Source organism: Hyla sarda, unplaced genomic scaffold (genome assembly GCF_029499605.1).
Source record: "Hyla sarda isolate aHylSar1 unplaced genomic scaffold, aHylSar1.hap1 scaffold_1182, whole genome shotgun sequence".
Lineage (NCBI taxonomy): Eukaryota > Metazoa > Chordata > Amphibia > Anura > Hylidae > Hyla > Hyla sarda.
In genome coordinates this window covers 89334-114449 of record NW_026607805.1, presented here as the reverse complement: position 1 = coordinate 114449, position 25116 = coordinate 89334, and the positions used below count along the sequence as shown (strand labels likewise).

The following is a 25116-nucleotide window of genomic DNA, read 5'->3' as shown; positions in this document are numbered from 1 at the left end:
TTCCTACACCTCCAGCATCTAGCAGGTAAAGAGCAGGTCCTGGTCGGTACTTGGTGATAAGAAGATGACATGAGGAGGAGGTTTGTTACAGTGTGTCACCCCAGTAGTAAGGAGATTACATGAGGAGGAGGTTTGTTACAGTGTGTCACCCCAGTAGTAAAGAGATTACATGAGGAGGAGGTTTGTTACAGTGTGTCACCCCAGTAGTAAGGAGATTACATGAGGAGGAGGTTTGTTACAGTGTGTCACCCAGTAGTAAGGAGATTACATGGGAGGAGGTTTGTTACAGTGTGTCACCCCAGTAGTAAGGAGATTACATGAGGAGGAGGTTTGTTACAGTGTGTCACCCCAGTAGTAAGGAGATTACATGAGGAGGAGGTTTGTTACAGTGTGTCACCCCAGTAGTAAGGAGATTACATGAGGAGGAGGTTTGTTACAGTGTGTCACCCCAGTAGTAAGGAGATTACATGAGGAGGAGGTTTGTTACAGTGTGTCACCCCAGTAGTAAGGAGATTACATGAGGAGGAGGTTTGTTACAGTGTGTCACCCCAGTAGTAAGGAGATTACATGAGGAGGAGGTTTGTTACAGTGTGTCACCCCAGTAGTAAGGAGATTACATGAGGAGGAGGTTTGTTACAGTGTGTCACCCCAGTAGTAAGGAGATTACATGAGGAGGAGGTTTGTTACAGTGTGTCACCCCAGTAGTAAGGAGATTACATGAGGAGGAGGTTTGTTACAGTGTGTCACCCCAGTAGTAAGGAGATTACACGAGGAGGAGGTTTGTTACAGTGTGTCACCCCAGTAGTAAGGAGATTACACGAGGAGGAGGTTTGTTACAGTGTGTCACCCCAGTAGTAAGGAGATTACACGAGGAGGAGGTTTGTTACAGTGTGTCACCCCAGTAGTAAGGAGATTACACGAGGAGGAGGTTTGTTACAGTGTGTCACCCCAGTAGTAAGGAGATTACACGAGGAGGAGGTTTGTTACAGTGTGTCACCCCAGTAGTAAGGAGATTACATGAGGAGGAGGTTTGTTACAGTGTGTCACCCCAGTAGTAAGGAGATTACATGAGGAGGAGGTTTGTTACAGTGTGTCACCCCAGTAGTAAGGAGATTACATGAGGAGGAGGTTTGTTACAGTGTGTCACCCCAGTAGTAAGGAGATTACATGAGGAGGAGGTTTGTTACAGTGTGTCACCCCAGTAGTAAGGAGATTACATGAGGAGGAGGTTTGTTACAGTGTGTCACCCAGTAGTAAGGAGATTACATGAGGAGGAGGTTTGTTACAGTGTGTCACCCCAGTAGTAAGGAGATTACATGAGGAGGAGGTTTGTTACAGTGTGTCACCCCAGTAGTAAGGAGATTACATGAGGAGGAGGTTTGTTACAGTGTGTCACCCCAGTAGTAAGGAGATTACACGAGGAGGAGGTTTGTTACAGTGTGTCACCCCAGTAGTAAGGAGATTACACGAGGAGGAGGTTTGTTACAGTGTGTCACCCCAGTAGTAAGGAGATTACACGAGGAGGAGGTTTGTTACAGTGTGTCACCCCAGTAGTAAGGAGATTACACGAGGAGGAGGTTTGTTACAGTGTGTCACCCAGTAGTAAGGAGATTACACGAGGAGGAGGTTTGTTACAGTGTGTCACCCCAGTAGTAAGGAGATTACATGAGGAGGAGGTTTGTTACAGTGTGTCACCCCAGTAGTAAGGAGATTACATGAGGAGGAGGTTTGTTACAGTGTGTCACCCCAGTAGTAAGGAGATTACACGAGGAGGAGGTTTGTTACAGTGTGTCACCCCAGTAGTAAGGAGATTACACGAGGAGGAGGTTTGTTACAGTGTGTCACCCCAGTAGTAAGGAGATTACACGAGGAGGAGGTTTGTTACAGTGTGTCACCCCAGTAGTAAGGAGATTACACGAGGAGGAGGTTTGTTACAGTGTGTCACCCCAGTAGTAAGGAGATTACATGAGGAGGAGGTTTGTTACAGTGTGTCACCCCAATAGTAAAGAGATTACATGAGGAGGAGGTTTGTTACAGTGTGTCACCCCAGTAGTAAGGAGATTACATGAGGAGGAGGTTTGTTACAGTATGTCACCCCCAGTAGTAAGGAGATTACACGAGGAGGAGGTTTGTTACAGTGTGTCACCCCAGTAGTAAGGAGATTACATGAGGAGGAGGTTTGTTACAGTGTGTCACCCCAGTAGTAAGGAGATTACATGAGGAGGAGGTTTGTTACAGTGTGTCACCCCAGTAGTGAGGAGATTACATGGGGAGGTTTGTTACAGTGTGTCACCCCAGTAGTAAGGAGATTACATGAGGAGGAGGTTTGTTACAGTGTGTCACCCCAGTAGTAAGGAGATTACATGAGGAGGAGGTTTGTTACAGTGTGTCACCCCAGTAGTAAGGAGATTACATGAGGAGGAGGTTTGTTACAGTGTGTCACCCCCAGTAGTAAGGAGATTACATGAGGAGGAGGTTTGTTACAGTGTGTCACCCCAGTAGTAAGGAGATTACATGAGGAGGAGGTTTGTTACAGTGTGTCACCCCAGTAGTAAGGAGATTACATGAGGAGGAGGTTTGTTACAGTGTGTCACCCCAGTAGTAAGGAGATTACATGAGGAGGAGGTTTGTTACAGTGTGTCACCCCAGTAGTAAGGAGATTACATGAGGAGGAGGTTTGTTACAGTGTGTCACCCCAGTAGTAAGGAGATTACATGAGGAGGAGGTTTGTTACAGTGTGTCACCCCAGTAGTAAGGAGATTACATGGGGAGGAGGTTTGTTACAGTGTGTCACCCCAGTAGTAAGGAGATTACATGGGGAGGAGGTTTGTTACAGTGTGTCACCCCAGTAGTAAGGAGATTACATGAGGAGGAGGTTTGTTACAGTGTGTCACTCCAGTAGTAAGGAGATTACATGAGGAGGAGGTTTGTTACAGTGTGTCGCCCCAGTAGTAAGGAGATTACATGAGGAGGAGGTTTGTTACAGTGTGTCATGCCAGTAGTAAGGAGATTACATGAAGAGAAGGTTTGTTACAGTGTGTCACCCCAGTAGTAAAGAGATTACATGAGGAGGAGGTTTGTTACAGTGTGTCACCCCAGTAGTAAGGAGAAATCATGAGGAGGAGGCTTGTTACAGTGTGTCACCCCAGTAGTAAGGAGATTACATGAGGAGGAGGTTTGTTACAGTGTATCACCCCAGTAGTAAGGAAATTACATGAGGAGGTGGTTTGTTACAGTGTGTCACCCCAGTAGTAAGGAAATTACATGAAGAGAAGGTTTGTTACAGTGTGTCACCCCAGTAGTAAGGAGATTACATGGGGAGGAGGTTTGTTACAGTGTGTCACCCCAGTAGTAAGGAGATTACATGAGGAGGTGGTTTGTTACAGTGTGTCACCCCAGTAGTAAGGAGATTACATGAGGAGGAGGTTTGTTACAGTGTGTCACCCCAGTAGTAAGGAGATTACATGAGGAGGAGGTTTGTTACAGTGTGTCACTCCAGTAGTAAGGAGATTACATGAGGAGGAGGTTTGGTTACAGTGTGTCGCCCCAGTAGTAAGGAGATTACATGAGGAGGAGGTTTGTTACAGTGTGTCACGCCAGTAGTAAGGAGATTACATGAAGAGAAGGTTTGTTACAGTGTGTCACCCCAGTAGTAAGGAGATTACATGAGGAGGAGGTTTGTTTCAGTGTGTCACCCCAGAAGTAAGGAGATTACATGAGGAGGAGGTTTGTTCCAGTGTGTCACCCCAGTAGTAAGGAGATTACATGAGGAGGAGGTTTGTTACAGTGTGTCACCCCAGTAGTAAGGAGATTACATGAGGAGGTGGTTTATTACAGTGTGTCACCCCAGTAGTAAGGAGATTACATGAGGAGGTGGTTTGTTACAGTGTGTCACCCCAGTAGTAAGGTGATTCCATGAGGAGGAGGTTTGTTACAGTGTGTCACCCCAGTAGTAAGGAGATTACATGAAGAGAACATTTGTTACAGTGTGTCACCCCAATAGTAAGGAGATTACATGAGGAGGAGGTTTGTTACACTGTGTCACCCCAGTAGTAAGGAGATTACATGAGGAGGAGGTTTGTTACAGTGTGTCACCCCAGTTGTAAGGAGATTACATGAGGAGGAGGTTTGTTACAGTGTGTCACCCCAGTAGTAAGGAGATTACATAAAGAGAAGGTTTGTTACAGTGTATCACCCCAGTAGTAAGGAGATTACATGAGGAGGGGGTTTGTTACAGTGTGTCACCCCAGTAGTAAGGAGATTACATGAGGAGGGGGTTTGTTACAGTGTGTCACCCCAGTAGTAAGGAGATTACATGAGGAGGGGGTTTGTTACAGTGTGTCACCCCAGTAGTAAGGAGATTACATGAGGAGGGGGTTTGTTACAGTGTGTCACCCCAGTAGTAAGGAGATTACATGAGGAGGAGGTTTGTTACAGTGTGTCACCCCAGTAGTAAGGAGATTACATGAGGAGGAGGTTTGTTACAGTGTGTCACCCCAGTAGTAAGGAGATTACATGAGGAGGAGGTTTGTTACAGTGTGTCACCCCAGTAGTAAGGAGATTACATGGGGAGGAGGTTTGTTACAGTGTGTCACCCCAGTAGTAAGGAGATTACATGGGGAGGAGGTTTGTTACAGTGTGTCACCCCAGTAGTAAGGAGATTACATGAGGAGGAGGTTTGTTACAGTGTGTCACTCCAGTAGTAAGGAGATTACATGAGGAGGAGGTTTGTTACAGTGTGTCGCCCCAGTAGTAAGGAGATTACATGAGGAGGAGGTTTGTTACAGTGTGTCATGCCAGTAGAAAGGAGATTACATGAAGAGAAGGTTTGTTACAGTGTGTCACCCCAGTAGTAAGGAGATTACATGAGGAGGAGGTTTGTTACAGTGTGTCACCCCAGTAGTAAGGAGAAATCATGAGGAGGAGGCTTGTTACAGTGTGTCACCCAAGTAGTAAGGAGATTAAATGAGGAGGAGGTTTGTTACAGTGTATCACCCCAGTAGTAAGGAAATTACATGAGGAGGTGGTTTGTTACAGTGTGTCACCCCAGTAGTAAGGAAATTACATGAAGAGAAGGTTTGTTACAGTGTGTCACCCCAGTAGTAAGGAGATTACATGAGGAGGGGGTTTGTTACAGTGTGTCACCCCATTAGTAAGGTGATTACATGAGGAGGAGGTTTGTTACAGTGTGTCACCCCAGTAGTAAGGAGATTACATGAAGAGAACGTTTGTTACAGTGTGTCACCCCAGTAGTAAGGGGATTACATGAGGAGGAGGTTTGTTACAGTGTGTCACCCCAGTAGTAAGGGGATTACATGAGGAGGAGGTTTGTTACAGTGTGTCACCCCAGTAGTAAGGAGATTACATGAGGAGGAGGTTTGTTACAGTGTGTCACCCCAGTTGTAAGGAGATTACATGAGGAGGAGGTTTGTTACAGTGTGTCACCCCAGTAGTAAGTAGATCACATGAGGAGGAGGTTTGTTACAGTGTGTCACCCCAGTAGTAAGGAGATTACATGAGGAGGAGGTTTGTTACAGTGTGTCACCCCAGTAGTAAGGAGATTACATGAGGAGGAGGTTTGTTACAGTGTGTCACCCCAGTAGTAAGGAGATTACATGAGGAGGAGGTTTGTTACAGTGTGTCACCCCAGTAGTAAGGAGATTACATGAGGAGGAGGTTTGTTACAGTGTGTCACCCCAGTAGTAAGTAGATCACATGAGGAGGAGGTTTGTTACAGTGTGTCACCCCAGTAGTAAGGAGATTACATGAGGAGGTGGTTTGTTACAGTGTGTCACCCCAGTAGTAAGGAGATTACATGAGGAGGAGGTTTGTTACAGTGTGTCACCCCAGTAGTAAGGAGATTACATGAGGAGGAGGTTTGTTACAGTGTGTCACCCCAGTAGGAAGGAGATTACATGAGGAGGAGGTTTGTTACAGTGTGTCACTCCAGTAGTAAGGAGATTACATGAGGAGGAGGTTTGTTACAGTGTGTCGCCCTTGTAGTAAGGAGATTACATGAGGAGGAGGTTTGTTACAGTGTGTCATGCCAGTAGTAAGGAGATTACATGAAGAGAAGGTTTGTTACAGTGTGTCACCCCAGTAGTAAGGAGATTACATGAGGAGGAGGTTTGTTACAGTGTGTCACCCCAGTAGTAAGGGGATTACATGAGGAGGAGGTTTGTTACAGTGTGTCACCCCAGTAGTAAGGGGATTACATGAGGAGGAGGTTTGTTACAGTGTGTCACCCCAGTAGTAAGGAGATTACATGAGGAGGAGGTTTGTTACAGTGTATCACCCCAGTAGTAAGGAAATTACATGAGGAGGTGGTTTGTTACAGTGTGTCACCCCAGTAGTAAGGAAATTACATGAAGAGAAGGTTTGTTACAGTGTGTCACCCCAGTAGTAAGGAGATTACATGAGGAGGGGGTTTGTTACAGTGTGTCACCCCATTAGTAAGGTGATTACATGAGGAGGAGGTTTGTTACAGTGTGTCACCCCAGTAGTAAGGAGATTACATGAAGAGAACGTTTGTTACAGTGTGTCACCCCAGTAGTAAGGGGATTACATGAGGAGGAGGTTTGTTACAGTGTGTCCCCCCAGTTGTAAGGAGATTACATGAGGAGGAGGTTTGTTACAGTGTGTCACCCCAGTAGTAAGTAGATCACATGAGGAGGAGGTTTGTTACAGTGTGTCACCCCAGTAGTAAGGAGATTACATGAGGAGGTGGTTTGTTACAGTGTGTCACCCCAGTAGTAAGGAGATTACATGAGGAGGAGGTTTGTTACAGTGTGTCACTCCAGTAGTAAGGAGATTACATGAGGAGGAGGTTTGTTACAGTTTGTCACTCCAGTAGTAAGGAGATTACATGAGGAGGAGGTTTGTTACAGTGTGTCACCCCAGTAGTACGGAGATTACATGAGGAGGAGGTTTGTTACAGTGTGTCACCCCAGTAGTAAGGAGATTACATGAGGAGGAGGTTTGTTACAGTGTGTCACCCCAGTAGTAAGGAGATTACATGAGGAGGAGGTTTGTTACAGTGTGTCACCCCAGTAGTAAGGAGATTACATGAGGAGGACGTTTGTTACAGTGTGTCACCCCAGTAGTAAGGAGATTACATGAGGAGGAGGTTTGTTACAGTGTGTCACCCCAGTAGTAAGTAGATCACATGAGGAGGAGGTTTGTTACAGTGTGTCACCCCAGTAGTAAGGAGATTACATGAGGAGGTGGTTTGTTACAGTGTGTCACCCCAGTAGTAAGGAGATTACATGAGGAGGAGGTTTGTTACAGTGTGTCACCCCAGTAGTAAGGAGATTACATGAGGAGGAGGTTTGTTACAGTTTGTCACTCCAGTAGTAAGGAGATTACATGAGGAGGAGGTTTGTTACAGTGTGTCACCCCAGTAGTACGGAGATTACATGAGGAGGAGGTTTGTTACAGTGTGTCACCCCAGTAGTAAGGACATTACATGAAGAGAACGTTTGTTACAGTGTGTCACCCCAGTAGTAAGGAGATTACATGAGGAGGAGGTTTGTTCCAGTGTGTCACCCCAGAAGTAAGGAGATTACATGAGGAGGAGGTTTGTTCCAGTGTGTCACCCCAGTAGTAAGGAGATTACATGAGGAGGAGGTTTGTTACAGTGTGTCACCCCAGTAGTAAGGAGATTACATGAGGAGGTGGTTTATTACAGTGTGTCACCCCAGTAGTAAGGAGATTACATGAGGAGGTGGTTTGTTACAGTGTGTCACCCCAGTAGTAAGGAGATTACATGAAGAGAACGTTTGTTACAGTGTGTCACCCCAGTAGTAAGGGGATTACATGAGGAGGAGGTTTGTTACAGTGTGTCACCCCAGTAGTAAGGAGATTACATGAGGAGGAGGTTTGTTACAGTGTGTCACCCCAGTTGTAAGGAGATTACATGAGGAGGAGGTTTGTTACAGTGTGTCACCCCAGTAGTAAGTAGATCACATGAGGAGGAGGTTTGTTACAGTGTGTCACCCCAGTAGTAAGGAGATTACATGAGGAGGTGGTTTGTTACAGTGTGTCACCCCAGTAGTAAGGAGATTACATGAGGAGGAGGTTTGTTACAGTGTGTCACCCCAGTAGTAAGGAGATTACATGAGGAGGAGGTTTGTTACACTGTGTCACCCCAGTAGTAAGGAGATTACATGAGGAGGAGGTTTGTTACAGTGTGTCACCCCAGTAGTAAGGAGATTACATAAAGAGAAGGTTTGTTACAGTGTATCACCCCAATAGTAAGGTGATTACATGAGGAGGGGGTTTGTTACAGTGTGTCACCCCAGTAGTAAGGAGATTACATGAGGAGGGGGTTTGTTACAGTGTGTCACCCCAGTAGTAAGGAGATTACATGAGGAGGGGGTTTGTTACAGTGTGTCACCCCAGTAGTAAGGAGATTACATGAGGAGGGGGTTTGTTACAGTGTGTCACCCCAGTAGTAAGGAGATTACATGAGGAGGGGGTTTGTTACAGTGTGTCACCCCAGTAGTAAGGAGATTACATGAGGAGGAGGTTTGTTACAGTGTGTCACCCCAGTAGTAAGGAGATTACATGAGGAGGAGGTTTGTTACAGTGTGTCACCCCAGTAGTAAGGAGATTACATGAAGAGAACGTTTGTTACAGTGTGTCACCCCAGTAGTAAGGGGATTACATGAGGAGGAGGTTTGTTACAGTGTGTCACCCCAGTAGTAAGGGGATTACATGAGGAGGAGGTTTGTTACAGTGTGTCACCCCAGTAGTAAGGAGATTACATGAGGAGGAGGTTTGTTACAGTGTGTCACCCCAGTTGTAAGGAGATTACATGAGGAGGAGGTTTGTTACAGTGTGTCACCCCAGTAGTAAGTAGATCACATGAGGAGGAGGTTTGTTACAGTGTGTCACCCCAGTAGTAAGGAGATTACATGAGTAGGAGGTTTGTTACAGTGTGTCACCCCAGTAGTAAGGAGATTACATGAGGAGGAGGTTTGTTACAGTGTGTCACCCCAGTAGTAAGGAGATTACATGAGGAGGTGGTTTGTTACAGTGTGTCACCCCAGTAGTAAGGAGATTACATGAGGAGGAGGTTTGTTACAGTGTGTCACCCCAGTAGTAAGGAGATTACATGAGGAGGAGGTTTGTTACAGTGTGTCACCCCAGTAGTAAGGAGATCACATGAGGAGGAGGTTTGTTACAGTGTGTCACCCCAGTAGTAAGGAGATTACATGAGGAGGTGGTTTGTTACAGTGTGTCACCCCAGTAGTAAGGAGATTACATGAGGAGGAGGTTTGTTACAGTGTGTCACCCCAGTAGTAAGGAGATTACATGAGGAGGAGGTTTGTTACAGTGTGTCACTCCAGTAGTAAGGAGATTACATGAGGAGGAGGTTTGTTACAGTGTGTCACCCCAGTAGTACGGAGATTACATGAGGAGGAGGTTTGTTACAGTGTGTCACCCCAGTAGAAAGGACATTACATGAAGAGAACGTTTGTTACAGTGTGTCACCCCAGTACTAAGGAGATTACATGAGGAGGAGGTTTGTTCCAGTGTGTCACCCCAGAAGTAAGGAGATTACATGAGGAGGAGGTTTGTTCCAGTGTGTCACCCCAGTAGTAAGGAGATTAAATGAGGAGGAGGTTTGTTACAGTGTGTCACCCCAGTAGTAAGGAGATTACATGAGGAGGTGGTTTATTACAGTGTGTCACCCCAGTAGTAAGGAGATTACATGAGGAGGTGGTTTGTTACAGTGTGTCACCCCAGTAGTAAGGTGATTACATGAGGAGGAGGTTTGTTACAGTGTGTCACCCCAGTAGTAAGGAGATTACATGAAGAGAACATTTGTTACAGTGTGTCACCCCAGTAGTAAGGAGATTACATGAGGAGGAGGTTTGTTACACTGTGTCACCCCAGTAGTAAGGAGATTACATGGGGAGGAGGTTTGTTACAGTGTGTCACCCCAGTAGTAAGGAGATTACATAAAGAGAAGGTTTGTTACAGTGTATCACCCCAATAGTAAGGTGATTACATGAGGAGGGGGTTTGTTACAGTTTTTCACCCCAGTAGTAAGGAGATTACATGAGGAGGGGGTTTGTTACAGTGTGTCACCCCAGTAGTAAGGAGATTACATGAGGAGGGGGTTTGTTACAGTGTGTCACCCCAGTAGTAAGGAGATTACATGAGGAGGGGGTTTGTTACAGTGTGTCACCCCAGTAGTAAGGAGATTACATGAGGAGGAGGTTTGTTACAGTGTGTCACCCCAGTAGTAAGGAGATTACATGAGGAGGAGGTTTGTTACAGTGTGTCACCCCAGTAGTAAGGAGATTACATGAAGAGAACGTTTGTTACAGTGTGTCACCCCAGTAGTAAGGGGATTACATGAGGAGGAGGTTTGTTACAGTGTGTCACCCCAGTAGTAAGGGGATTACATGAGGAAGAGGTTTGTTACAGTGTGTCACCCCAGTAGTAAGCAGATTACATGAGGAGGAGGTTTGTTACAGTGTGTCACCCCAGTTGTAAGGAAATTACATGAGGAGGAGGTTTGTTACAGTGTGTCACCCCAGTAGTAAGTAGATCACATGAGGAGGAGGTTTGTTACAGTGTGTCACCCCAGTAGTAAGGAGATTACATGAGTAGGAGGTTTGTTACAGTGTGTCACCCCAGTAGTAAGGAGATTACATGAGGAGGAGGTTTGTTACAGTGTGTCACCCCAGTAGTAAGGAGATTACATGAGGAGGTGGTTTGTTACAGTGTGTCACCCCAGTAGTAAGGAGATTACATGAGGAGGAGGTTTGTTACAGTGTGTCACCCCAGTAGTAAGGAGATTACATGAGGAGGAGGTTTGTTACAGTGTGTCACCCCAGTAGTAAGGAGATCACATGAGGAGGAGGTTTGTTACAGTGTGTCACCCCAGTAGTAAGGAGATTACATGAGGAGGTGGTTTGTTACAGTGTGTCACCCCAGTAGTAAGGAGATTACATGAGGAGGAGGTTTGTTACAGTGTGTCACCCCAGTAGTAAGGAGATTACATGAGGAGGAGGTTTGTTACAGTGTGTCACTCCAGTAGTAAGGAGATTACATGAGGAGGAGGTTTGTTACAGTGTGTCACCCCAGTAGTACGGAGATTACATGAGGAGGAGGTTTGTTACAGTGTGTCACCCCAGTAGAAAGGACATTACATGAAGAGAACGTTTGTTACAGTGTGTCACCCCAGTACTAAGGAGATTACATGAGGAGGAGGTTTGTTCCAGTGTGTCACCCCAGAAGTAAGGAGATTACATGAGGAGGAGGTTTGTTCCAGTGTGTCACCCCAGTAGTAAGGAGATTAAATGAGGAGGAGGTTTGTTACAGTGTGTCACCCCAGTAGTAAGGAGATTACATGAGGAGGTGGTTTATTACAGTGTGTCACCCCAGTAGTAAGGAGATTACATGAGGAGGTGGTTTGTTACAGTGTGTCACCCCAGTAGTAAGGTGATTACATGAGGAGGAGGTTTGTTACAGTGTGTCACCCCAGTAGTAAGGAGATTACATGAAGAGAACATTTGTTACAGTGTGTCACCCCAGTAGTAAGGAGATTACATGAGGAGGAGGTTTGTTACACTGTGTCACCCCAGTAGTAAGGAGATTACATGGGGAGGAGGTTTGTTACAGTGTGTCACCCCAGTAGTAAGGAGATTACATAAAGAGAAGGTTTGTTACAGTGTATCACCCCAATAGTAAGGTGATTACATGAGGAGGGGGTTTGTTACAGTGTGTCACCCCAGTAGTAAGGAGATTACATGAGGAGGGGGTTTGTTACAGTGTGTCACCCCAGTAGTAAGGAGATTACATGAGGAGGGGGTTTGTTACAGTGTGTCACCACAGTAGTAAGGAGATTACATGAGGAGGAGGTTTGTTACAGTGTGTCACCCCAGTAGTAAGGTGATTACATGAGGAGGAGGTTTGTTACAGTGTGTCACCCCAGTAGTAAGGAGATTACATGAGGAGGAGGTTTGTTACAGTGTGTCACCCCAGTAGTAAGGAGATTACATGAAGAGAACGTTTGTTACAGTGTGTCACCCCAGTAGTAAGGGGATTACATGAGGAGGAGGTTTGTTACAGTGTGTCACCCCAGTAGTAAGGGGATTACATGAGGAGGAGGTTTGTTACAGTGTGTCACCCCAGTAGTAAGGAGATTACATGAGGAGGAGGTTTGTTACAGTGTGTCACCCCAGTTGTAAGGAGATTACATGAGGAGGAGGTTTGTTACAGTGTGTCACCCCAGTAGTAAGTAGATCACATGAGGAGGAGGTTTGTTACAGTGTGTCACCCCAGTAGTAAGGAGATTACATGAGGAGGAGGTTTGTTACAGTGTGTCACCCCAGTAGTAAGGAGATTACATGAGGAGGAGGTTTGTTACAGTGTGTCACCCCAGTAGTAAGGAGATTACATGAGGAGGAGGTTTGTTACAGTGTGTCACCCCAGTAGTAAGGAGATTACATGAGGAGGAGGTTTGTTACAGTGTGTCACCCCAGTAGTAAGTAGATCACATGAGGAGGAGGTTTGTTACAGTGTGTCACCCCAGTAGTAAGGAGATTACATGAGGAGGTGGTTTGTTACAGTGTGTCACCCCAGTAGTAAGGAGATTACATGAGGAGGAGGTTTGTTACAGTGTGTCACCCCAGTAGTAAGGAGATTACATGAGGAGGAGGTTTGTTACAGTGTGTCACTCCAGTAGTAAGGAGATTACATGAGGAGGAGGTTTGTTACAGTGTGTCACCCCAGTAGTACGGAGATTACATGAGGAGGAGGTTTGTTACAGTGTGTCACCCCAGTAGTAAGGACATTACATGAAGAGAACGTTTGTTACAGTGTGTCACCCCAGTAGTAAGGAGATTACATGAGGAGGAGGTTTGTTCCAGTGTGTCACCCCAGAAGTAAGGAGATTACATGAGGAGGAGGTTTGTTCCAGTGTGTCACCCCAGTAGTAAGGAGATTACATGAGGAGGAGGTTTGTTACAGTGTGTCACCCCAGTAGTAAGGAGATTACATGAGGAGGTGGTTTGTTACAGTGTGTCACCCCAGTAGTAAGGAGATTACATGAGGAGGTGGTTTGTTACAGTGTGTCACCCCAGTAGTAAGGTGATTACATGAGGAGGAGGTTTGTTACAGTGTGTCACCCCAGTAGTAAGGAGATTACATGAAGAGAACATTTGTTACAGTGTGTCACCCCAGTAGTAAGGAGATTACATGAGGAGGAGGTTTGTTACACTGTGTCACCCCAGTAGTAAGGAGATTACATGAGGAGGAGGTTTGTTACAGTGTGTCACCCCAGTAGTAAGGAGATTACATAAAGAGAAGGTTTGTTACAGTGTATCACCCCAATAGTAAGGTGATTACATGAGGAGGGGGTTTGTTACAGTGTGTCACCCCAGTAGTAAGGAGATTACATGAGGAGGGGGTTTGTTACAGTGTGTCACCCCAGTAGTAAGGAGATTACATGAGGAGGGGGTTTGTTACAGTGTGTCACCCCAGTAGTAAGGAGATTACATGAGGAGGGGGTTTGTTACAGTGTGTCACCCCAGTAGTAAGGTGATTACATGAGGAGGAGGTTTGTTACAGTGTGTCACCCCAGTAGTAAGGAGATTACATGAAGAGAACGTTTGTTACAGTGTGTCACCCCAGTAGTAAGGAGATTACATGAGGAGGAGGTTTGTTCCAGTGTGTCACCCCAGAAGTAAGGAGATTACATGAGGAGGAGGTTTGTTACAGTGTGTCACCCCAGTAGTAAGGAGATTACATGAGGAGGGGGTTTGTTACAGTGTGTCACCCCAGTAGTAAGGAGATTACATGAGGAGGAGGTTTGTTACACTGTGTCACCCCAGTAGTAAGGAGATTACATGAGCAGGAGGTTTGTTACATTGTGTCGCTGGTTCTGTGATTCAGGCTCCTCCTCTTCCCCTCTACCTGACCCAGTTGTCTCCTCTTCTCCTGAATGATCCCCCAAGGATGGACAAGGACAGGAATGAGATGACTAAGAGAATATTACACTTCACCTTGGAGATCCTCCACCTGCTGACCGGAGAGGTGAGGTGACCCATCTACATTTCCACCATTGTTGTCCCCCATCTACATTTCCACCATTGTTGTCCCCCCATCTACATTTCCACCATTGTTGTCCCCCATCTACATTTCCACCATTGTTGTCCCCCCCATCTACATTTCCACCATTGTTGTCCCCATCTACATTTCCACCATTGTTGTCCCCCATCTACATTTCCACCATTGTTGTCCCCATCTACATTTCCACCATTGTTGTCCCCCATCTACATTTCCACCATTGTTGTCCCCATCTACATTTCCACCATTGTTGTCCCCCCCTCTACATTTTCACCATTGTTGTCCCCATCTACATTTCCACCATTGTTGTCCCCCCATCTACATTTCCACCATTGTTGTCCCCATCTATATTTCCACCATTGTTGTCCCCCATCTACATTTCCACCATTGTTGTCCCCCATCTACATTTCCACCATTGTTGTCCCCCCATCTACATTTCCACCATTGTTGTCCCCCCATCTACATTTCCACCATTGTTGTCCCCCATCTACATTTCCACCATTGTTGTCCCTCCATCTACATTTCCACCATTGTTGTCCCCCCATCCACATTTCCACCATTGTTGTCCCCATCTATATTTCCACCATTGTTGTCCCCCATCTATATTTCCACCATTGTTGTCCCCATCTATATTTCCACCATTGTTGTCCCTCCATCTACATTTCCACCATTGTTGTCCCTCCATCTACATTTCCACCATTGTTGTCCCCATCTATATTTCCACCATTGTTGTCCCTCCATCTACATTTCCACCATTGTTGTCCCCATCTATATTTCCACCATTGTTGTCCCTCCATCTACATTTCCACCATTGTTGTCCCATCTACATTTCCACCATTGTTGTCCCTCCATCTACATTTCCACCATTGTTGTCCCTCCATCTACATTTCCACCATTGTTGTCCCTCCATCTACATTTCCACCATTGTTGTCCCTCCATCTACATTTCCACCATTGTTGTTCCCCCATCTACATTTCCACCATTTTTGTCCCTCCATCTACATTTCCACCATTGTTGTCCCCCTCATCTACATTTCCACCATTGTTGTCCCCATCTACATTTCCACCATTGTTGTCCCCCCATCTACATTTCCACCATTGTTGTCCCCATCTACATTTCCACCATTGTTGTCCCCCCATCTACATTTCCACCATTGTTGTCCCTCCATCTACATTTCCACCATTGTTGTCCCCCCCATCTACATTTCCACCATTGTTGTCCCTCCATCTACATTTCCACCATTGTTGTCCCCCCATCCACATTTCCACCATTGTTGTCCCCATCTATATTTCCACCATTGTTGTCCCCCATCTATATTTCCACCATTGTTGTCCCCATCTATATTTCCACCATTGTTGTCCCTCCATCTACATTTCCACCATTGTTGTCCCTCCATCTACATTTCCACCATTGTTGTCCCCCATCTATATTTCCACCATTGTTGTCCCATCTACATTTCCACCATTGTTGTCCCATCTACATTTCCACCATTGTTGTCCCTCCATCTACATTTCCACCATTGTTGTCCCCATCTACATTTCCACCATTGTTGTCCCCCCATCTACATTTCCACCATTGTTGTCCCTCCATCTACATTTCCACCATTGTTGTTCCCCCATCTACATTTCCACCATTTTTGTCCCTCCATCTACATTTCCACCATTGTTGTCCCCCTCATCTACATTTCCACCATTGTTGTCCCCATCTACATTTCCACCATTGTTGTCCCCCCATCTACATTTCCACCATTGTTGTCCCCATCTACATTTCCACCATTGTTGTCCCCATCTACATTTCCACCATTGTTGTCCCCCCATCTACATTTCCACCATTGTTGTCCCCATCTACATTTCCACCATTGTTGTCCCCCCATCTACATTTCCACCATTGTTGTCCCCATCTACATTTCCACCATTGTTGTCCCCCTCATCTACATTTCCACCATTGTTGTCCCTCCATCTACATTTCCACCATTGTTGTCCCCCCCATCTACATTTCCACCATTGTTGTCCCCCCATCTACATTTCCACCATTGTTGTCCCTCCATCTACATTTCCACCATTGTTGTCCCCATCTATATTTCCACCATTGTTGTCCCCCATCTATATTTCCACCATTGTTGTCCCATCTACATTTCCACCATTGTTGTCCCATCTACATTTCCACCATTGTTGTCCCCCCCATCTACATTTCCACCATTGTTGTCCCCCCATCTACATTTCCACCATTGTTGTCCCCATCTACATTTCCACCATTGTTGTCCCCATCTACATTTCCACCATTATTGTCCCCATCTACATTTCCACCATTGTTGTCCCCCATCTTTGGGGCCGCTCTATGTTCTGGATGTCTCTTTGTAGGTGAGGTCTCCAGAACTGACCCCAGTATTCCAGATGTGCTCACTAGAGCTCTATACAGGGGGCACAATCTCCTCTTTGTAGTGAGGGAGGAATACTGGGGTCAGTCCCCTCATTGTCTCTCTCTCCATACACAGGATTACACCATAGTGAAGAAGACATGGGGGGAGTGTGTGGCCCCCAGCAGCCATCTCCATGAGTCAGGAGGAAGGAGCAGGACCTGGGGCCCCATCACGGAGCCCCCACCTCACTCACTGATACATGAGAAGAAGATCCTAGAACTCATCCACAGGATCACTGAGCTGCTGACTGGAGAGGTGACCCTGCTGGGACATTATACAGTAATGGAGGGGTCTGGTGATGACTGGAGAGGTGACACTGCTGGGACATTATACAGTAATGGAGGGGTCTGGTGATTACTGGAGAGGTGACACTGCTGGGACATTATACAGTAATGGAGGGGTCTGGTGATGACTGGAGAGGTGACACTGCTGGGACATTATACAGTAATGGAGGGGTCTGGTGATGATTAGAGAGGTGACACTGCTGGGACATTATACAGTAATGGAGGGGTCTGGTGATGATTAGAGAGGTGACACTGCTGGGACATTATACAGTAATGGAGGGGTCTGGTAATGACTGGAGAGGTGACACTGCTGGGACATTATACAGTAATGGAGGGGTCTGGTGATGATTAGAGAGGTGACACTGCTGGGACATTATACAGTAATGGAGGGGTCTGGTGATGACTGGAGAGGTGACACTGTTGGGACATTATACAGTAATGGAGGGGTCTGGTGATGACTGGAGAGGTGACACTGTTGGGACATTATACAGTAATGGAGGGGTCTGGTGATGACTGGAGAGGTGACCCTGCTGGGACATTATACAGTTATGGAGGGGTCTGGTGATGACTGGAGAGGTGACACTGTTGGGACATTATACAGTAATGGAGGGGTCTGGTGATGACTGGAGAGGTGACACTGCTGGGACATTATACAGTAATGGAGGGGTCTGGTGATTACTGGAGAGGTGACACTGCTGGGACATTATACAGTAATGGAGGGGGCTGTTGATGACTGGAGAGGTGACACTGCTGGGACATTATACAGTAATGGAGGGGTCTGGTGATGATTAGAGAGGTGACACTGCTGGGACATTATACAGTAATGGAGGGGTCTGGTAATGACTGGAGAGGTGACACTGCTGGGACATTATACAGTAATGGAGGGGTCTGGTGATGATTAGAGAGGTGACACTGCTGGGACATTATACAGTAATGGAGGGGTCTGGTGATGATTAGAGAGGTGACACTGCTGGGACATTATACAGTAATGGAGGGGTCTGGTAATGACTGGAGAGGTGACCCTGCTGGGACATTATACAGTAATGGAGGGGTCTGGTGATGATTAGAGAGGTGACACTGCTGGGACATTATACAGTAATTGAGGGGTCTAGTGATAACTGGAGAGGTGACACTGCTGGGACATTATACAGTAATGGAGGGGTCTGGTGATGATTAGAGAGGTGACCCTGCTGGGACATTATACACTAATGGAGGGGTCTGGTGATGACTGGAGAGGTGACACTGCTGGGACATTATACAGTAATGGAGGGGTCTGGTGACGACTAGAGAGGTGACACTGCTGGGACATTATACAGTATTGGAGGGGTCTGGTGATGACTGGAGAGGTGACACTGCTGGGACATTATACGGTAATGGAGGGGTCTGGTGATGACTGGAGAGGTGACACTGCTGGGACATTATACAGTAATGGAGGGGTCTGGTGATGACTGGAGAGGTGACACTGCAGGGACATTATACAGTAATGGAGGGGTCTGGTGATGATTAGAGAGGTGACATTGCTTGGACATTATACAGTAATGAAGGGGTCTGATGACTGGAGAGGTGACCCTGCTGGGACATTATACAGTAATGGAGGGTCTAGTGATGACTGGAGAGGTGACACTGCTGGGACATTATACAGTATTGGAGGGGTCTGGTGATGATTAGAGAGGTGACACTGCTGGGACATTATACAGTAATGGAGGGGTCTGGTGATGACTGGAGAGGTGACACTGCTGGGACATTATACAGTAATGGAGGGGTCTGGTGATGACTGGAGAGGTGACACTGCTGGGACATTATACAGTAATGGAGGGGTCTGGTGATGACTGGAGAGGTGACACTGCTGGGACATTATACAGTAATGGAGGGGTCTGGTGATGACTGGAGAGGTGACACTGCTGGGACATTATACAGTAATGGAGGGGTCTGGTGATGACTGGAGAGGTGACACTGCTGGGACATTATACAGTAATGGAGGGGTCTGGTGATGACTGGAGAGGTGACACTGCTGGGACATTATACAATAATGGAGAGGTCTGGTGAGGACTGGAGAGGTGACACTGCTGGGACATTATACAGTAATGGAGGGGTCTGGTGATGACTGGAGAGGTGACACTGCTGGGACATTATACAGTAATGGAGGGGTCTGGTGATGACTGGAGAGGTGACCCTGCTGGGACATTATACAGTAATGGAGGAGTCTGGTGATGACTGGAGAGGTGACACTGCTGGGACATTATACAGTAATGGAGGGGTCTGGTGATGACTGGAGAGGTGACACTGCTGGGACATTATACAGTAATGGAGGGGTCTGGTGATGACTGGAGAGGTGACACTGCTGGGACATAATACAGTAATGGAGCGGTCTGGTGATGATTAGAGAGGTGACACTGCTGGGACATTATACAGTAATGGAGGGGTCTGGTGATGACTGGAGAGGTGACACTGCTGGGGCATTATACAGTAATGGAGGGGTTTGGTGTTGATTAGAGAGGTGACACTGCTGGGACATTATATAGTAATGGAGGGGTCTGGTGATGACTGGAGAGGTGACCCTGCTGGGACATTATATAGTAATGGAGGGGTCTGGTGATGACTGGAGAGGTGACCCTGCTGGGACATTATACAGTAATGGAGGGGTCTGGTGATGACTGGAGAGGTGACACTGCTGGGACATTATACAGTAATGGAGGGGTCTGGTGATGACGGTATCATTGTGTGTCAGGTTCCTATAAGGTGTCAGGATGTGGCGGTCTATTTCTCCATGGAGGAGTGGGAGTATGTAGAAGGACACAAGGATCTGTACCAGGACATAGTCATGATGGAGGATCACCGGCCCCTCACATCACAAGGTAAGAAGAGACATATATATATATAGATATCACTGTCACTACCTGGTAACATAGAAATCTATCCAGCACTGATGTATTCATTCCCTGTGTGTTCCCTACAGATGGAGTCATTCATAGAAATCCACTTGAGAGGTGTCCCCGCCCTCTGTATTCCCAGGACTGTCCAGAGGGAAATGTACCAGAGAACCATCAGGTAGATGACGTTAAAGTCTCCAAAATATGACCATAAAGTGATTGAACCCCTGATCATTGCACCATAGGTAGCACACTAATTAACCGGTTGCCATCTAAGGACGAACCGACTCGTCCTGAGACTGCAACCGTTGTATGGCGCGGGATCCACTGCTGAGGTAGCCGGAAGGCTTCCTACACGTCCTGTGCTGGCTGCTGCTCTGACAATGATAAAGCCTGGCAGGACCGAGCGCAGTGCACACAGATCATTGTGGTTTGATGAAACCTCATTGATCTGTATGAGGAATATAATGATTCCTCCTAAAAGTCACCCAAGGGGACTAAAAGTGTAAAAACAATAAAATATATATATAAGTAAAAAGTTTAAAAAAAAACACCCCCATTAACCCCTTCCTTATTAAAAGTTTAAATCAGCCCCCTTTTCCCAAATTCTGTATAAAAAATATGTAACCATAATAAAAATAAACATATGTGGTATCGCCGCGTGCGTAAATGTCCAAACTATAAAAAATATAACATTAATTTAACCACACGGTCACTTTTTATATCCTAAAAAAAGTAATAAAAAGCGATCCAAAAGTCCGATCAATACAAAAATGGTACCGCTAAAAACTTCAGATCACGGCGCAAAAAATGAGCCCTCATACCGGCCCGTATGTGGAAAAATAAAAAAGTTATAGGGGTCAGAAGATGACAATTTAAACATATACATTTTCCTGCTTGTAGTTATGATTTTTTCCAGAAGTCCGACAAAATCACCTATATAAGTCGGGGATCATTCTAACCGTATGGACCTACAGAATAAAGAGAAGGGGTAATTTTTACCGAAAAATGTACTACGTAGAAACGGAAGCCCCCAAAAGCTACAAAATTGTGTTTCTTCTTGAATTTTGTCACACAGTGATAGGGGATAAGATTTAGATCGCGGGGGTCCGACCGCTGGGATCCCCCGGGATCTCCCGTACAGGGCCCCAGCTCTCTGGCCAGATGGCGCGTGTTGACCCCCGTACGAAGCGGCGGCCGACACCCCTCCCTTCAATACAGTGCTATGGCAGAGCCGGAGATTACCGAAGGCAGCGCTCCGGCTCTGCCATAGAGTTGTATTCAGGGGGCGGTCAACACGCCCCCTTCCTGCGGGAGATTGCGGGGGATCCCAGCGGTCGGACTTATCACCTATCCTTAGGGGATAAGTGTTTCAGGACTGGACTACTCCTTTTACCCCTTAACGACAATGGACGTAAATGTACGTCATGCTGCCGTGGTATTTAACGCACCATGACGTATATTTACGCTCCGCCATGACTGCGAGCACCGGACCGGTGCTTGCGTCATGCGCTGCAGGTCCCGGCTGCTGATCCGCCTGTAATGGCGGACATCCGGGATCGCGCAAATGTCCGCCATTAACCCCTCAGATGCCGTGATCAATACAGATCACGGCATCTGCGGCAGTGCGGTACTTTAAATGGATGATCGGATCACCCGCAGCGCTGCCGCGTGTATCCGATCATCCAGCATGGCGGCCGGAGGTCCCCTCACCTGGCTCCGGCCGTCTCCCTGGGTCTTCTACTCTGGTCTGAGATCGAACAGACCCGAGCAGAAGATCACCGATAACACTGATCGGTGCTATGTCCTATGCATAGCACTGAACAGTATTAGCAGTCAAATAATTTCTATAAATAGTCCCCTATGGGGACTATTAAAGTGTAAAAAAAAAAAAAAAAAGGGAAAAATTTGAAAACTCCCCTCCCCAATAAAAAAGCGTCTGTTTTTCCCATTTTACCCCCCAAAAAAGCGTGTAAAAAAAAAATTATTATTCATACACATATTTGGTAAAAATCTGAACTATTAAAATATATTATCCCATACGGTGAACTACGTAAATGTAAAAAAAAATGTAAAGTACAAAATTGCTGCTTTTTTTGTCACATTTTATTCCAAATTTTTTTTATAAAAAATGTATAAAAAGTTAAACCTAAGTAAAAGTGTTACTGATAAAAACTACAGATCATGGCGCAAAAAATGAGCCCTCATACCGCCCCATATACGGAAAAATGACAAAGTTATAGGTGGTCAAAATAGGGCGATTTCAAACATACTAATTTTGTTAAAATGGTTTGAGATTTTTTTTAAGCGGTACAATTATAGAAACGCATCTAACATGGGGATCATTTTAATTGTATTAACCCACAGAATAAAGAAAAGATGTCATTTTTACCGGAAAGCGTACAGCGTGAAAACAAAACCTTCCGAAATTTGCTAAATTGTGGTTTTCTTTTCAATTTCCCCACATAAATAATATTTGTTTGGTTGCGCCGTACGTTTTATGGTAACATATGTGATGTCATTACAAAGTACAATTGGTGACGCAATAAACAAGTCCTCATACGGATCTGTGGATGGAAATATAAGAGAGTTAGGATTTTTAGAAGGCGAGGAGGAAAAAAACGAAAATGCAAAAATAAAATTGGTCTGGTCCTTAAGGGGTTAAGTAGGGGGCAATAAAACATGTATACTGTGAACCAGGGATGTCCCGATACCATTCTTTTTTAAGACAGAGTACTCACCAATTACCGATACTTTTTACAATGTCATGTGACAGGTTTTTTTTTTCCTTTTAAAGGGGTTCTCCGGTGCTTACACATCTTATCCCCTATCCAAAGGATAGGGGATAAGATGCCTGATCGCGGGAGTCCCGCCGCTGGGGACGCCCGTGATCATGCACGCGGCACCCCGTTTGTAATCAGTCCCCGAAGCGTGTTCGCTCCGGGTCTGATTACGGGCTACTACAGGGCCGGCGGCGTGTGACGTCACGCCTCTGCCCCCGTGTGACGTCACGCCTCTGCCCCCGTGTGACGTCACGCTCCGCCCCTCAATGCAAGCCTACGGGAGGGGGCGTGATAGCTATCACGCCCCCTCCCGTAGGCTTGCATTGAGGGGCGGGGCGTGACGTCACACAGGGGCGGAGCGTGACGTCACACGGGGGCAGACGCGTGACGTAACACGCGATTTTTTGTTTTTTTTTCATTTTTTAAGAGAAAGGGATTTTTAATATATATATAAAAATGTTTTATTTAAACTTTTTTGAAAAGCGGGTTATTAAAAATTTTTTATTGGGAAGGGGTTAATTCACAATTATTTTACAATTTTTTTTTTTTATTTATTTTTTGTCCCCATAGGTGACTATTACATGCCATCTGTAGATTGCATACACTAGTATTGATCAGTGATATCGGCGCTCCTTTACTACTGCCTGCCATGGATTACACCGCGCTGATCCTGATCAGCATCCCTGAGTTAACTGCCAGTAAATCTCAGGACTTTTAGATGCCGCAATCCACTTTGATTGCGGCGTCTAAAGGGTTAATGCAGGTCCCGGCTATGATGTCGGCTCAGCTGATGAGTGCAGTGCATAGCTCGGGAGCAGGCGCAGGGCGTAAATTTACGTCCTCTAGGATATGATCCGCGCGGAGAGTGCAGGCAGCTTACTGCTCCTCCATGATACCTGACGACAGGAGTCCCGCTGGCAGGTAACGGATAAGGTATCGGACATTTGTACAAGTACTCGTGCAAATATCCAGGATCGGTCCCGATACCAGTATCCCTACTGGGAACCATGGTGCCATGTGCCCCCTCAGCTTATGCTGGAATTCAGGAGTCCCCTTTATTTTGTGTGTGTGTTTTTTTTTTTTGCTCTTTAGGGTGAAGATCTGATGGATATTAAGATTGAAATTAAAGATGAACCAGAAGAGGAGACGGATTTCGGGGCCGATCAGCAGTGTAAGGAGGGGGAGACTTTTATTGGTGGAGGGTCTCCTAGATACTACTACACCCATCATCTGATCATCACATGGAATAATCTATTCATCACTGGGTGTTCCCTACAGATGGAGTCATTGATAGAAATCCACCCGAGAGGTGTCCCCGCCCTCTGTATTCCCAGGACTGTCCAGAGGGAAATGTCCCAGAGAAGCATCAGGTAGATGAGGCTGATCCTATATCTCTATAGGGGGGTCCTGCAGTCATAGATGTGGGGGTAGATTTTGGGGTCTCTGTTGCTCCTCCTGTCTTCTGTATTTTAGTGAATTGTTCAATATGTCCCATCAGGGGGGAGATCTGACTAATAATAAAGTGGAGGATGAAGAAGAGAGGAGGAGGGGCCATCACCCGTGTATGGGGGAAGTGAAGGAGGAAATTCCAGGAGGTGTTACCCCAGGTATGTAATAATTCCAGGAGGTGTTGTCCCAGGTGTGTAATAATTCCAGGAGGTGTTGTCCCAGGTATGTAATAATTCCAGGAGGTGTTACCCCCAGGTATTTAATAATTCCAGGAGGTGTTACCCCCAGGTATTTAATAATTCCAGGAGGTGTTGTCCCAGGTATGTAATATTTCCAGGAGGTGTTGTCCCGGGTATGTAATAATTCCAGGAGGTGTTGTCCCGGGTATGTAATAATTCCAGGAGGTGTTGTCCCGGGTATGTAATAATTCCAGGAGGTGTTGTCCCGGGTATGTAATAATTCCAGGAGGTGTTGTCCCAGGTATTTAATAATTCCAGGAGGTGTTACCCCCAGGTATTTAATAATTCCAGGAGGTGTTACCCCAGGTATGTAGTAATGGATTACAGAGGGAATTCAGAGGTTTCTTCAGGGGGAGGCTCCATCTATGTTACATTAACCCTTTAGGCCCCAGTGATCGTAGACTGTGGCTGATGGAGATCATAGAGATACATATATACTCACCAGGTCACAGTTCACTCTACAGTTGTAGAATAATCGGGGGTTTTCCTAGCCTTGGTGTAGGGGAATTAAGGTTTTACTAAAGACAAGAGGCGAGTATTATGCAAAACACTTTCTTTTACTATTGCAGCAGCAACCAATCAAATAACAGAAAAAAAATATGAATAAGCAAATGAAGGACAGAATGTCATCCAATCAGTATGTAGCATAGTCCATAAAACTGCTGCTCTCAACTGTAACTTCCCCTTTCCTGATGTGAATAGAAACAATTGAGGTAATCTGGAACACACGGTAATAGGTCGATCTGGAACTCAACGATCTTCAAAAAGTAAAACTTTATAAAAATAAAGAAATCGGGTTGGGCTATAAGGGAGGATAATACTCGCCTCTTGTCTTTTTAGTAAAATCTAAACTTTCCTACACCAAGGCTATGAAAATCCCCAATTTTATATCAAGACAAGAGGCTCCTATTATGCAAGTTCAAATCTTATAAAGATAAATATTCTACGAAATATTAACTATAACCTTATGAGAGTTAAAGAATTAAC

At 45.8% G+C, this 25116-nt stretch overlaps 1 protein-coding gene across 6 annotated transcripts in view; it reads left to right on the top strand.

Annotated features, from left to right (window-relative positions):
* Position 1: 1 nt before the first annotated feature.
* Positions 2–25116, top strand: part of LOC130302806 (gastrula zinc finger protein XlCGF26.1-like) — a 43657-nt gene continuing 18542 nt past the window's right edge. Inside the window, exons 1-8 of one of the 6 annotated variants that reach the window (XM_056551730.1) lie at positions 2–80; positions 13942–14052; positions 16580–16759; positions 19517–19643; positions 19745–19836; positions 23534–23612; positions 23720–23811; positions 23940–24048. In XM_056551730.1, coding sequence (XP_056407705.1) covers positions 13975–14052; positions 16580–16759; positions 19517–19643; positions 19745–19836; positions 23534–23612; positions 23720–23811; positions 23940–24048 — 757 coding nt within the window. In that variant the 5' untranslated portion in view covers positions 2–80; positions 13942–13974. Of the gene's footprint in view, positions 81–13911; positions 14053–16579; positions 16760–19516; positions 19644–19744; positions 19837–23533; positions 23613–23719; positions 23812–23939; positions 24049–25116 lie in introns of all 6 variants that reach the window. The other 5 variants (XM_056551729.1, XM_056551728.1, XM_056551733.1 and 2 more) reach the window with 5 other exon arrangements.